Source organism: Phodopus roborovskii, unplaced genomic scaffold (assembly GCF_943737965.1).
Source record: "Phodopus roborovskii unplaced genomic scaffold, PHOROB, whole genome shotgun sequence".
Lineage (NCBI taxonomy): Eukaryota > Metazoa > Chordata > Mammalia > Rodentia > Cricetidae > Phodopus > Phodopus roborovskii.
Window position 1 is genome coordinate 9320623 of NW_026126598.1, and position 14129 is coordinate 9334751.

Consider the following 14129-nt stretch of genomic DNA (forward strand, 5'->3'; position numbering starts at 1 on the left):
CACCACCCCTCCCCCAAATCTGAGTGTTGCAGAGCCCATTTGTGACCTCAGTACTTGAGAGAAGCACACACACAGGAGGATCGCTGGGAGATCAAGACTCTGTAAAAGTCTGAGAAAACCAAGCCAGGGCTGGAGAGCTGGCTCAGAAGTTAAGAGGGCCTGCTGTCCGTGCAGAGGAATCAAGTGCCGTTCCCAGCATGCACATGGGCGGCTCACAACCATCTATAACCAGCTCTACTTAGTGTACACAATGCTCTCCATACACACGTGGTGTGTATAGATACATTCAAGCACACAGATATGCATATAAGATAAAAATAGTCTTAAACTAGGCATGGTGGCACATGCCTTTAATCCCAGCACTCGGGAGGCAGAGGCAAGTGGATCTTTGGGAGTTCAAGGCCAGCCTGGTCTACAAAGTAAGTTTCAAGACAACCAAGGCTACACAGATAAACCCTGTCTCAAACAAAACAAAATCAAGACCAGGTATGAGGGAGCATGCCTTTAACCACATCACTAAGGAAGCAGAGGCGGGTATATCTCTATGATTCAGAGCCCGCTACACACAGAGTCCTTGTGTGGTATCTAAGTGTGGAGTCCAAGTGGGGTGATGGGAACCAGTTAGCTCTTCCTAAACTGTGCAGATCACAGGCCTAACCCAGAGCAGAGAAGGGGCCTTACCAAGCAGTCCCAGCCAGGTCCAGCATAGTGTCCCTACAGACCTCTGTGGAAGTGTCTTCAGGTGGGCTGGCTGGCTCCAGCTTCATGGGGTCTTTGGTAAACTTGTTCCCTGTGAGAAGAATTAGGTTTAAGATGGCAGCTCTTCAGCCAGATGTAGTGGCACATGCCCATATTCCCAACATTCAGGAGCCTAAGGTTGGCTGTCATGAGTTTGAAGCCACCTTGAACTATGACCCTATCTTGTGAACTCTCAATGATAGGGCCTTTCTTGTTGGCGATAGACACCAGGTAGTGGCTTCTACAGGACATTCCTAGAGGCACTTCCGGGAGGGGGGAGTCTGCTTCTGATCTCTTCTTTGGGGGCTGTGTGTGAAACAGCCTATTCATCTGTCTATACCCTGCTCTCATTCTGGAACATTCTCCTCACCCTCTGCCAGGACATGATAATGTAAGAGCCTCAGGAGAAAGGCCAAGCCCCAACTTGTACCCATTTGTCCCACGGGACCATTCTCTCCTTTAATAAAACCAGAAATTAGCAGGCAGCTAGATCCTCTTCTTTATTTTTTTTTTCTTTTTTTTCTTTTTTAGTTTTTCAAGACAGGGTTTCTCTGTATGGCTCTGACAGTCCTGGAACTCTCTGTGTGAGATCCATCTGCCTGTGCCTAGGAGTAAAGACATGTGCCACCACCACCTAGCCAGCTAGTTCGTCTTATTGTCTCCATGTCACAGATGGGGAAACTGAGGCCCGAGACAATGCACAAGGTTTCAAAGCTGCCAGTTAGCAGAGCTGTTAATAGGACTCAGCTACATCAATGCCCCAAGGGTTAGGTGACTGAAGCTTTGGGGCCACAGCATCTAAGAGAAATGTCACCCCCCCCACTTCCCCAGTGGGACCAGACCCATGTCTGTAGAATGGCTGAAACTGATAAGGGTGGTGGCACATGCCTGCAATCTCAGGACTCTAAGAGACAGAGGCAGACAGATCCTGAATCTAAGGCTAGCCTGGGTTGCATAGAGGCCAGGCTGGGCTGTATGGTGAGACGATGAGAAAGAGATAAATAATGGGGGGGGGGTGTCGAATAAAAGAAGATAAAATGAATAAAACAAGGTAGCTCAGGGACTGGAAAGACTGATCTATAAGCAAAGTGCCTGCCACGCAGGCATGGAAACCTGAATTTGGAGACCCAGCACCCACATAAAAGCCAGACGCAGGACCGTATGCCCATAAACCCAGACAAGGCAGGCAATGACTCAATCATTGAGCAAGCTGTCTCCAAAAGGAGTTATGGTGGAGAGTGACTGTGGAAAATAGTTCAAGGACCAACTTGACTTCTGGTCTCCACACGGATAGACGGGTGGACAGACAGACAGACACACTAACGAAAACAAAGACCAAGGTAGTTCCGAAGGGCAGCTGGCTCTACGTTTAGCAAATGGTATTACTATTTCCTCCAAGGAGACTTTAACGTTACAAGGTTCCAGTCTGTCGGCCATTGGCAGCCTAGAGACCACATATAATCCCAAGATGCCAAAGGGGATTCAAGGGAAACGGTTTAGTTTGAGGAGACACCCACTCCAGAACAGACCACCCGACGGTACCCACTTACCTGTGAAAATGCGTTCATCAAACATCCTGGGAAGAGAGGAAAGAGAACATGAGTACAGTGCAGGCTGCTCCTGTCAGAGACGGCCACAGAGCTCACCAGTGCGGTTCTCAGAGCCATGAACTAGGGCACAGGGCTGGCCACACCCACGGGCAAGAGTTGGGGAGTGATGGGGAGTGATGCCAACCTGATGGGACTTGTAATCACCAGAAACAAACCTCTGGTCATGTCTGTGAGGGAGTTTCTAAACTACTTAACTGAAGAGGAAAACCCCACATCCCATGGGCTGGGGTCCTGGACCAAATCAAAAGAAGAAAGACGTTGGACATCAGCGTTCATCTCTTCACTTCCTGATTGAGGATGCACTGTGACCAACCATCTCATGGTCCTGCTGCCAATTTTCCCACCCTGACGGACTGTGAACCCTTAAACTGTGAGCCCAAGTAACCCTTTCCTCCCTTGAGTTGCTTTCATTAGATGTTTTATTATAGCATCAAGTAAAAGTAACGAATACAGAGGGAACCTGAACAACTCAAGCTCAGGTCTCATTGTCACTCTGGCCATGAAAGACCTGTACAGGATTTTTTGTTGTTCTGTTTTTTATTTTTTTTTTTTTAAAGACAAGGTCTCGTGTAGCCCAGGCTGGCCTCAGACTCCCTATGTAGCCAAGGATGACCCTGAGATCCTGACCCTTTTGCTTCCACCTTCTATGTGATGGAATTACAGGCCAGTAACACCACGCCCTGTTTGTACTGCTGGGTATGGAAGCTGCCAGAGCTTTGTGATGGACAGGCAGGCACGCTACCCACTGAGCCATATCACCACCCCTAGACCTGCTCATCAAAGCCTGTTGTACCTGTGTCTCACTAAGAGCCAGGCTTGGCAAAAAGCAAGTTGGAGCAAATAACAGATCACAGCTAAGGAAGGTGACCTGAGGGATTCTTCAAGGGTGTTCCCAGAAAGCAGCGGCCCCAAGCAAGGGCAGAAACTAGGGTGTCCTGTAGATAGTTAGAAGCAAGTTCCTTGTAGTGATGTGCTCACAGACAGGGGCTTCCACTCATGGGACCTAAGGAGCCCTTGAACCTTGTAACAGGGTCAGATCCCTGATGGACCAATTAGAGAATAAGAAGCCGGAGACCAGGGATGGTCAAGGACCAAGATAAAGCAACTGGAGCTCAGGCCATGAATGGAGGCGTCTGCCTGTAATGCCAACATTTGGGAGGCTAACGCAGGAGGATCTTGAGGTCGAGGCCATGGGCTATGTATTATGAACTCATCTTAAAAAAGACTAACAATAACAGTTATTATCGACATGGCCATGCAAGGCAAAGATGTTCCCAAGAGAAAGGAGATCAGGGGTTCAGGGTTGGCATCACACGTGCACTGGTTAGTTTTCTATTGTCTCTTGGATACAAAGTAGAGGAGCTGCCAGCATCAGACTGGCCTGTGGATGTTTCTGTGAGGGATTGTGTAAACTGGCACATGAGGGCCTGGTCCACTGTGGGCGGCACCATTCCCTGGGCGGGTGATCCTGAGTTGTGTAAGAGAGCTAGCGGAGCCTCGGCAGGGGTGAGCCACAGCCCCGAGTTAGTGAGCAGCATTCCTCTGTGGTTCCTGCTCTGGCTTTCCTCAATGGTGGACTGTGGCCTGAAACAGGAAATCAACGCTTTTTCCTCAGTGACGCTGCTTTCGGTTACTGTGTTCATCACAGCAGCAGGAAGAAACTAGGGCAGGAGGCGGAGCTGGAACTGCACGGTGGCTATGGGGAAAGTGCCTGTGTGGAGTGTCACGAAACCTATCATTTTCCATGATCAGTCTAAATGAACTTGCTCACAGTACATGGGATCCTGCCTTTAAAAACACAAACAGCAAAAACGACAACAACGAACTAGCCAGGAACAGTGGCGCATGCTTTTAATCCCAGCACTTTTGAGGGCGGAGACAGGTAGATCTCTGTGAGTTTGAGGCCAGCCTGATCTATGCAGAATAAGTTCCAGGACAGTAAGAGATACATAGTGAGACCTTGACTCAGGGGGAGAAAAATCAACTCAGAGTAGACTGAGTTGGGTGTCTAGGTTAAGGTCCAGGGCATGAAGTCGGAACGTGACTTCCTGTTCTTCTTCTGAGAGACTGTGGCTTCCCTGCTGTTCCTGGAGCTCTGGGAGCTCACACACATCTGGAGACCACAAGGTCTGAAGCAGCCAGAGAGCATGCAGTGGGAGCTGATGACTTCCTGTCTGGGCCCGGCCTCCCTTCTCAGTCCCACTCACTGACCCAGCAGCTGAAGAATTAACAGGGGACCATTATTTATAAAGTACTGAGCTGGGGGGGGGGGAGAGTAGGGTCAGACTAAAGGGCTTCCACATCATTTTTAGAGATTTGCAGGCAGAGGAAAAAGGGCAGATGCTCTCATAGGACGTCTGGGCTGGAGGACACACTAGATGGAATAGGGTCCCAAAGTCCTGAGTTCTAGAATCTGCTGCTCTTTTTGCTTTTATGGCTCTGAGGACAGAAAAGTTCACTGTCTCACACACTGGGCAACTGCTCTACCACTGAGCCACACCCCAGCCCCTCACTGGGGGATCCTAGTGAGGTGTTCTTTCACAGGAACCAAGGCAATGCACACCTCTTGATTATGAAGTGAATGCTGTGTCGTTCCTCCAGAATCCGCTTCAGCTTGGGCACCCCATAAGTACAAGGTCGCTTGAAGGGGATCTTGTCCGGGATGCCCACAATTTCCACAGCTTCGGGGTCACAGGCAATCTTCCTATAGGGGACAGGGACCATGTGGTCCAGGCCCAGGGCTTCCGCTGGAAGGGCAAGAACAAGGATGAGTGCAGGAGACAAACCATGGGAGACCGTGGGCCAGAACCCAGGCCACACACAGTCTCTTCCCACTGCATGGGCTGTGGGGTAGCAGAAGCAACCTGTCACCTTTCTTTCTCTTTGTTTTACCTTTTGAGACAAAGTCTCACTATGTAGCCCTGGCTGACTTTATGTAGACCAAGCTGGCCTCAAATTCACAGGCCTGTCTGCTTCTGCTTCCCAAATACTGGCATTAAGGAACAGTGCCACTTTGACCAGAGTCTTTTTTTTTTTTTTCCTTGAACTTTTCAAGAGAGGGTTTCTCTGTGTAGCTCTGGCTACCTTGGAACTCGCTTGGTAGAAGAGGCTGACCTCAAACTCACAGAGATCCACCTACCTCTGCCTCCTGAGTGCTAGCTTTAATTAAAAGGGTGCATCACCACGTCCCTGGCCCAGAGTCCCTTTTTTTTTTTTTTTTTTTTTTTCTTTTTTTGTACATTTAAAAAAGTTTACCACTTATTTATTGGGAGGCATTGCTTGAGTATGGAGGTTCAAGGACAACTCGAGGAAGTCAGTTCTATCCTTTCCTCAGGTGGGCTCCTGGGATCGAACTCAGGGTGTGAGGCTTGGCTGTAAGAGCCTTTCTTTACCAGCTGAGCCATCTTCCTCCCTGCTTCCCTGCATCTACTTGAGACAGGGTCTTGTTACATTCCCCAGATTCACAGCAATCCTCCTGCCTCTGTCTCCCAAGGGCTGGGCTTGTCAAGCACTAACCATTGCTTGTTTTCTTGGGGGAAAACTGTTCCTTGTTCTGGGCTTTCCCTGTTCTCCTCAGGGTTGGGTTCTTGTAGCTCAGAGCTGACCTCCAGCCACCACTGGCCAAGTCAGGGCTGGGCAGGATAGTCCAGGTCCTTCAGGAGGAGCACATTGTTTTCTTGTTGACCCAGGTCTGTCTGGTGGCAGCGCTGGCAGCCAGCTCTACACTGTGAAGTCACACTTAGCTCGTTGTCAAGTTAAACCTCTGAAATCTCCACAGCTGTCAAATCATTTCTTCCCCACATCTGCCTCCTGTCTGGGGAGTCTGCCCTGCCTGCCATCAGTGTTTGGCCAATCGCTTTTTGGAGTTCACGTAAACTCATGACTAGGTAATGTCAGCCTCAAGGGACTATTTTTTCCTGAGATGGGGGTCTCTTTGAATTCACAATCCTCCTGCCTCCATCTCCCAAGGGCTGGGATTATAGGTGTGCATACTGTGCCTGGTTTATATGCTCCAGGGTATGGGACCCTGGCTCCACACACCCTAGGTAAGCACTGTACCCACTAAGCCACATTCTCAATCTCCTTTCATTTTTCTGACAGGGTCTCTCTTTATAACGCAGGTGGGCCTGCAATTCTTAAATCCTTTTGTCTTCACTTCAAGAATGCTGGGATATACCAAGTCCGCTCTCTCTGTTCCTCCCCAGCCCCCAAAACAGAGTTTCTCCGTGTAACAACCCTGGCTGTCCTGGAACTCACTCTGTAGAGCAGACTGGCCTCGAATTTACAGAGACCCTCCTGCCTCTGTCTCCTGAATGCTGGGATCAAAGGTTTGAACCACCACTGACAGGACAGCCAGGGCTATTAAACAGAGAAACCCTTTGTGGAAACCAAAACCAAAACTGGAGAGATGACTCAGAGTACTGACTATTCTTCCAGAGGACCCAGGTTCAATTCCCAGCACCCACAGGGCAGCTCACAACTGGAAAAAATAAAACAAGTGCTGGCAATGAATAGTCTGGCATTAGACTTCTCGAAGTCTGATCTAGGTTAAGTCAATCTGCACCAGGTTTTCCTTTTTCTTCTTTTTTTTTGGGGGTGGGGTGGTGTGGGGTTCAAGACAGGGTTTCTCTGTAGCTTTGGAGCCTGTCCTGGGACTCGCTCTTATAGACCAGGCTGGTCTTGAACTCACAGAAATCCCCCTGCCTCTGCAGACAAAGGCGGAAAGCCAGAAGGTGGTGTATACTTGGGAATCCTAGCAATGTAGGGATGAAGGCAGGAGGATTGCTGTCAGCTCAAATCCAGCCTGGACTATAGAGCAAAACCTTGTCTAAAATAAAATAAAAATAAATAAAGGTGGTGGATTGTGGCTCTGCTGGGAGAGTTCCCCTAACACACACAAAGCCCTGAATTTCACCCCTGGCATTGGATAAACAGGGTATGGTGGTGCATTCCTGCAAGAGAACATTCAGGAGGCAGGAGGCAGGAGGATCAGAAATTCAAGGTCATCTTTGGCTACACAGGGAGTTCAAAGGCAGCCTAGGTGAAATGAGACCTTGTCTCAAAATAAATATAAACAAGAAAGAAAGCTGGACAGTGGTGGTGGTGGCACACACCTTTAATCCCAGCACTCTTGAAGCAGAGGCAGGCAGATTTCTGTGAGTTCCAGGACAATCTGGCAGCCTGAACTATAGAATGAGTTCCAGGACAAAAACCAAACAGAAAGAAAGAAAGAAAGGAAGGGAGGGAGTAGGGAAGGTAAGTTGATCCAGTATTAGGCCAAGAGGCAACTTGGCCTAAATAGTAATTTCAAGGCTAGTCTTGGCTATAGAGTAAAAGAGCCCATCTTCAAAAATATAAGAGGGGAGGAGAGATGGTTTGGTGGGTAAAGGCAGTTTATTGTCATGCCCAGCAACCTGAATTTGACCCACGCAATCCGTATGGTAGAAGGAGAGAATCAACTTCTAACGTGTGTCCTCTGTACATATGTGTGCCACTGCACACTCCAGCCTACACACACGCACGCACGCACGCGTACACGTGCGTGCGCGCGCGCGCACACACACACACACACACACACACACACACACACACACACGGACAGACACAAATAAAAATGAAACACTCACATACTCAGGAGGCAGTTGGATCTCTGTGAGTTCAAGGCCAGTCTGACCTACATACGGAACGAGTTCCAAGATAGCCAGGGCTACACAGAGAAACCCTGTCTCCAAATAAACAAACAAAGCATTCATACACCCAAGACAACAAAAACACACAGAAAAGACAAGGGCTAGTGAGTGAAGGTAGCTCACCAAGTACAGGCACTTAACACCAAACCTGACAATCTGAGTTCAATCCCCAGTACCTAAATGATGGATAAGGACAATCAAATCCCAAAAGCTGTCCTATGACCTGCACGCATCCAATTGTATATAATTAAAAAGTCTTAGCTCAGGTGGTTAAGTGCTTGCCTTACAAACATACAGATCCAATTTTGATGCCCAGAACTAGTGGGGGGGGGAGGGGGAGAGGAAGGCCAGGAGTGTAGCTTGCACTTGAAACCCCCAACACCGGAGATAAGGAAACATATGGGGCCCTGAGGCTCATAGCCAGCCTCAATACCTATTTAGTGAGTTCCAAGCTATTTTTTTGACCTCTACACTTGCACTGTGGAATATGCGCACGCACGCGTGCACACACACAAATTTAATAACATTTTGTTTTGTTTTTTGAATTTTTTCCAGACAGGTTTTCTTTATATAGCCCTGGCTGTCCTGGAATTCACTCTGTAGCCAAGGCTGGCCACCACCACCACCACCACACCCCCCCACCCCACCCCACACCCGCAAGTGTTGGGATCAAAGGTGTGTGTCATCACTGCCCAGTCATAACTCTTTTTAAAAGATAAGGCCTCACTTAGTACCTCTCCAGCTGGGATAACTTTTTATGGAACCCTGGGTTCCATCCCCAGCACCACGGAATACTGGACGTGGGGTGCACAACTGGAGCCTAGAACTCAGGATTAGAGGGAGGATCAAAAGTTCAAGGCCACTCTCATTTACATAGCAATTCCAGTGCTGACCTGGGCTACCTGAGACTGTCTCAGCCACAGCACACAGCACAAGGTGGATAATGCCTAAAAATGAAAACTGAGCTTGTCCTCTGGCCTCAACACACATATGTGCAACTACACACATATATGCACGCACACACAACAAAAGTAGCATGGGGTCATGGGAGCAGTACAACAAGCCAACAGAGAGCGACATGTCCCCCTGCCCATCTTCCCACAGGTGGCTCAAGGTCTGGGGATCTGCCATCATCCCACCCCCACAAAGAATCTGCAAGGCAAATATTGACACAACCACCCTCTCCCCTAACGGGAGAGCCCACGCCGGATGCCACCCTCACTGACGCTGCGAGGGCGCCAGCATATGGCTCATGCTGTTGTGTTGGGGAACACAGCGACTGCCACACATAATGAGATGCTCACCCGGTGGGCTGCACCGCCCACTCACCGTATCTGCTGTTAAACAGGATCTGCACGCACTCCCGCAATGTGTTGATGTCCTCCATCTCCTTGATGAAGACGTCCCACTTCTCTATCAAAACACAGAAGGCCCAGTGAGGGCTGCTCCCCAAAGCGGGGGCCACCTCCTGTCAGAGTCCCCAGCTCCTGCTACTCTCCTCCGAGAGCCTAGGCTGCCATTCTAAAGCACACAGCCCTCCCGCCCATTGTCACCTCAGCCCCTATGTAATTTAGGGCGCTCAGACGTTGTCCCCTCTGCATTTTCCATAGAGTCGTGTGGGCTCAGATCTGCCCCTCCCCACACCACACTACCTCAGGCAGGCAAAAGCCTGGGAAAGTCACATCTCTTGAGGAAGGAGGGTCTTACTATGTAGACCAGGCTAGACTGGATGACAGGAATGTGTCACTGTGCCTCGGGTATTAGGCAGTACTAGTACTGGGACCTAGGACCCTGTACATGGCAGAGGAACAATCTATTGTCCAGCTAAGCTCTCAACCCCTCACTGAGAAATTCTAGGCAGGTGCTCTAGTGCTGAGACACACCACGTGGCCCTCACCGGAACTAAAAAACTATGTGAGCCCAGGTTAGCCTCAAAGGAGAGCATCCTGTCTCAGTTCCTAAGTGCTGGGACCTACCCATACATGACTCCTTTTTTCTTTCTTTACTTTTTTTTTTTTTTTTTTTTTTTTTGAGGCGGGGTTTCATTAGGTATCTCTGGCAGGCCTTGTACTTTCTTTTCTTTTTTCCTCTGGTACTTTCTATGTGAACCAGGCTGGCCACTCACAGAGATCCTCCAGCCTCTGCTTCCTGAATGCTGAATTAAAGGCACACACCTAACTTTTTTGATATTTCTTCTCTCATGAGGAGGAGTAGAACTTTTCCCCCTCTGAGCACTGGCTGGAACATTCTGGGTTTCTTCTACATAGAATGGGCCAGAAATGGTCATTTCTGAAGTGAGGTTATGGAAAACAAAACAAAAAAACCAGGCTTCCTCCTCTCTCTGTCTCTGACCACCAAGTCTGAGAACGTGAGCCGCCATGTTGTGAGTCTGCTCAGCTGACCTGATGTAAGTAAACCAGCCCAGATGATTTAGAACTGAAGTCTCTTGTTTCAGTCAAGCCTTCAGATTAGACTACAGCCTGACTGACACCATGCCTATAAGTTTGTGAGAGACCCTACACCACAACCTGCGTCCTCCTCTGCTGTGATAATCTGAATCAGGTTTGCTTGGCAACTTGACAGGATTCAGAATCACTATGGAAACGACCCTCGGGGGTGTGTTGTCTAAGTTGGGAAGTTGTCTAACTGTGGGCAGTACCATTCCAAAGCTAAGATTCCAGATCATACAAAAAAGAAGAAACCAAGCTAAACGCCAGCATTCATCTCTTCCCAGTCTCTGTGTGACCAGCCGCCTCAAGCTCCTATCACTGTGTCTTCTGTACCTTGATGGACTGACTGTAAGCCCTCAAACTATGAGCTACAACCGAGTCTTTCTCCCTTAAGTTGCTTTTGTCGACTATCTTATCACATAGCAAAAAGAAAAGTAACTAATACACACATAGAAATTATGTGGGTAACAAACATTTTTTTAAAGCTCTAGTTTGGGGATATTTGTGACCTCCATGGCTATTATTCCCAGGTTTGACTCCCAGGCCCTTGGGGAAAACTGTTCATCTCCTTTCTCACCAATATCTAATGGACCCCATTTTCATCACAGAAAATCACTCTGGCCAGGTCACTGTCAAGGGAGCCGGCCTACCTGACTTGTCATGGACGATGGAGAAGAGGATGCGCTTGGAAGCATGGACATTCTGGATGAGAGGACCAGCAGGTCCTGCAGGCTTCTGTCCTGAACAAGGGGGAAAGAGAGGCATGCATTTTGGAGGGGTCCCACATGCCTCAGAGAAACTAGAACTGAGCCCCAAGATCACAAGGTTCCCGGCCAGACCTCTAACTACAGGTCTCAGTTGCTCTGTTTCCGGCAGGCACCGTGAGAGCAAGTTGTTAGGCTCACCTTTCTTTTCTCGTTCTTTTAATTACATTTATTCATTTATTTATAAAGATGAAAGGACAACTCATAGGAGGCAGGTCTCTCTTACTATGTAAGTAACCAGGAATTTAACTGAGGTCATTGAGCTTGATGACAAATGCTGTTAGCTAGGCAAGTGCTTGATCAACTCAGCCTTGTCCTCCAACACCCAAGTCTGAAATATCTACTTTAGGAATCTTTTTTTGTTTGTTTATCTTGTCCAGGACAGGCTTTCTCTGTGGAACAGCTCTGCCTGTCGGGGAAATGCTTTGTAGACCAGGATGAACCCAGAATTCACAGAGGCTGGCTTGCCTCTGCCTCCCAAGTGCTGGGATTAAAGGTGTGAGCCACCACTGTCTGGCTGCTTTAGGAATCTTCATGCCAAGTATCTTAGATAAGGGATAAGATATTTCCTTTTTACATTCCATTTTACAAACAAGGAAACTGAGACTCAGTGAGGTTGAGACTTGCCCTGGCACACACAGCTGGGATAGAGCCCACATTTTCATACTCTGAAGCTCCTTCTCTTAAGGCCCCTAGATCTTGAATCCAAGCAGGGAATGTAGTAGGTGCTCATTAAATGCATATGAGCTGATCATTTTATCCCTTTTTGTCAATCACATTCATCTCTTGCGGGTGTGTAGACACACATGCATGCATACAAGAGTGCATGTGTGGAGGTCAGAGGACAACTAGTGGCATCCAATATTCTCCTCCTACTGCATTAGTCTTAGAGATTGAACTGAGGTCATTAAGCATGTTGGCAAGCGCCTTACCAGCCGGTCCATCTCATCATCCCTGATTAGGTTATTTACCCTCTTCCCAGCCTCCTGGGGGGTGAAGATGCCTCTGGGTTCCATCCAAGGTCTGTTCAGAAGGTCAAGTGGAGGCCCCAGTTTAATTGGGTCTCAACAGAATAGAATGGGCAACACCCACCCATGCCCAGAAATGCCTCCTCCCTAGAGGCAACCACCCAGACGTGCAGGTTCTCACTACAGCATTACCACAGCAGTCGGAGAAATCTTGGGCACTGGGAACCTGGGGCTCAGGCACAGGCCAGCCCAAGCTCAGGTCGCTGGGGGTCAACGGGCAGGTGGGCGCCTCCTGCTTGAGTTCCCGGATGGTGTGGTTGGGCATCGATGCGGTGTACAGGAAGTTGGCCATGGAGGATGGGGTGGCGGTGGGGGGCAGGTCCTGGGGAGTGACCTTGGAGGCCTGGCCATGCAGACTGCAGTCTCTGGACCCCTTGGGTAGCAGGGAGATGCCGTTCATCTCCACTAGAGCCTTTGAGTCCCGTCCACTATCATCCGGAGGCCTGGGTGAAGGAGAGGAGATAGTGACTGAATACCTACTCTTGTCTGTCAATCTCTCCCTTCACAGCCCATGTAACACACTCTACGGGATATAACAGACCTGGGTTACTACAGGTATTCCAATGGGGTGGGATGGGAGCCACGCCCTACATTCTAGGTAGGGAAGCAAGCCTGGTGGTGGCACCGGCATAATGCACTCGATACCAGGTGGTGGCAACCACTGGAAGACCCAGGCCTGCACCAAGCTGCCTCAGTTCTCCAAGCCACCAATCCCCTCCTCTACCTGGTTCCTTCCCATCCCAGCTGTCCCTCCTCATACCTGCTCATGCATTGCTGGGGAAGATTTAGCAGCTATTTGCCACATGAAGTCACCAGCTATGCTGGCCCCATGGTATCCACCTTGGCCCAGCCTTGACCTCACCTCTCATTAGTCTTTTACAAATCTCATTCACAGCCCAAGCTCACATCCAAGGTAAATGAGGCTCAAGTCTTTTAAAGCCAATTCATGTTTTTGAGACAAGGTCGCACATACCCAAGGTCATCTCAAACTTACTATGTAGTTGAGGATAACCTTGAACCTTTGATCTTCTTACATCCACTTCCCAAAAGTGCTGGCATTAGAGTCATGGATCCCTACATGACAATCTCAACTCTACACACCATCATTTGCCCCTGACCTGTGCGGAGGCATAGCCTTTGGTATGACTCTTCCTTAAGCCAGAATTCTTCTGGACACAGTGATACGGAAGTCCCTTGGGAGACTCCCGTAGCCAGGCCCTGACTCAAATCACACTGTGTGACTGGGTCTTAGCTTTAATTCCTCCCCAAAGCCCAAAGCTTTTCCCTCCAGCTTTCTGCTCTCTGGCTGGGTAGGAGATGTGACAGATTTGTCTTTTTTTTTTTTTTTTCAAGTGTGTGGGGGGGGTGGAGGGTGCAGAGACAAACTTACTATGGCTTGAAATCTGCCACATAGTCCTGGCTGGCCTGGAATCTGCCAGGGTGGCCTCAAACTCAGACATCCATCTACCTCTCCGTCACAAATGCTGACATTAAGCTGTGTGTCACTGCAACCTGAGAGCTTTAACTTGACATTGTCTACCATCACATGGGAAGAGAGTCTCGAAGACAGATTTAGACCAGGCTAGCCCGTGGGCATGTCTGTAGGGAGACTATCTTGATTATACTGAGGTAGGAAGGCCCAGCCCACTGTGGGTGTCATTATTCTCTAGGCAAGGGATTCTGGGCTGTCTAAGAGTAGACCAAGCAAGATGAATGCTGGCATGCTTGCCTGAATTCATTGCTTTTGGCTCTCGACTGTGGATGTAATGTGACTAGCTGCTTCAAATTCCTGGTGACTTGACCTCCCTACAGTAGTAGACTGTAGCTTGGGATTGTGAGCCAAGTGAGC

At 49.0% G+C, this 14129-nt stretch overlaps 1 protein-coding gene across 15 annotated transcripts in view; it reads right to left on the reverse strand.

The window, feature by feature from the left end:
• Gtf2ird1 (GTF2I repeat domain containing 1) overlaps positions 1-14129 on the reverse strand; it is a 93743-nt gene that overhangs the window by 26283 nt on the left and 53331 nt on the right. For all 15 annotated transcript variants that reach the window (XM_051204835.1, XM_051204836.1, XM_051204838.1 and 12 more), the window contains 6 exons: positions 12413-12723; positions 11139-11228; positions 9368-9451; positions 4912-5095; positions 2289-2314; positions 682-790 (listed from right to left, as the gene is read on the reverse strand). In XM_051204835.1, the coding sequence (XP_051060792.1) occupies positions 682-790; positions 2289-2314; positions 4912-5095; positions 9368-9451; positions 11139-11228; positions 12413-12723 (804 nt within the window). The remainder of the gene's footprint in view (positions 1-681; positions 791-2288; positions 2315-4911; positions 5096-9367; positions 9452-11138; positions 11229-12412; positions 12724-14129) is intronic.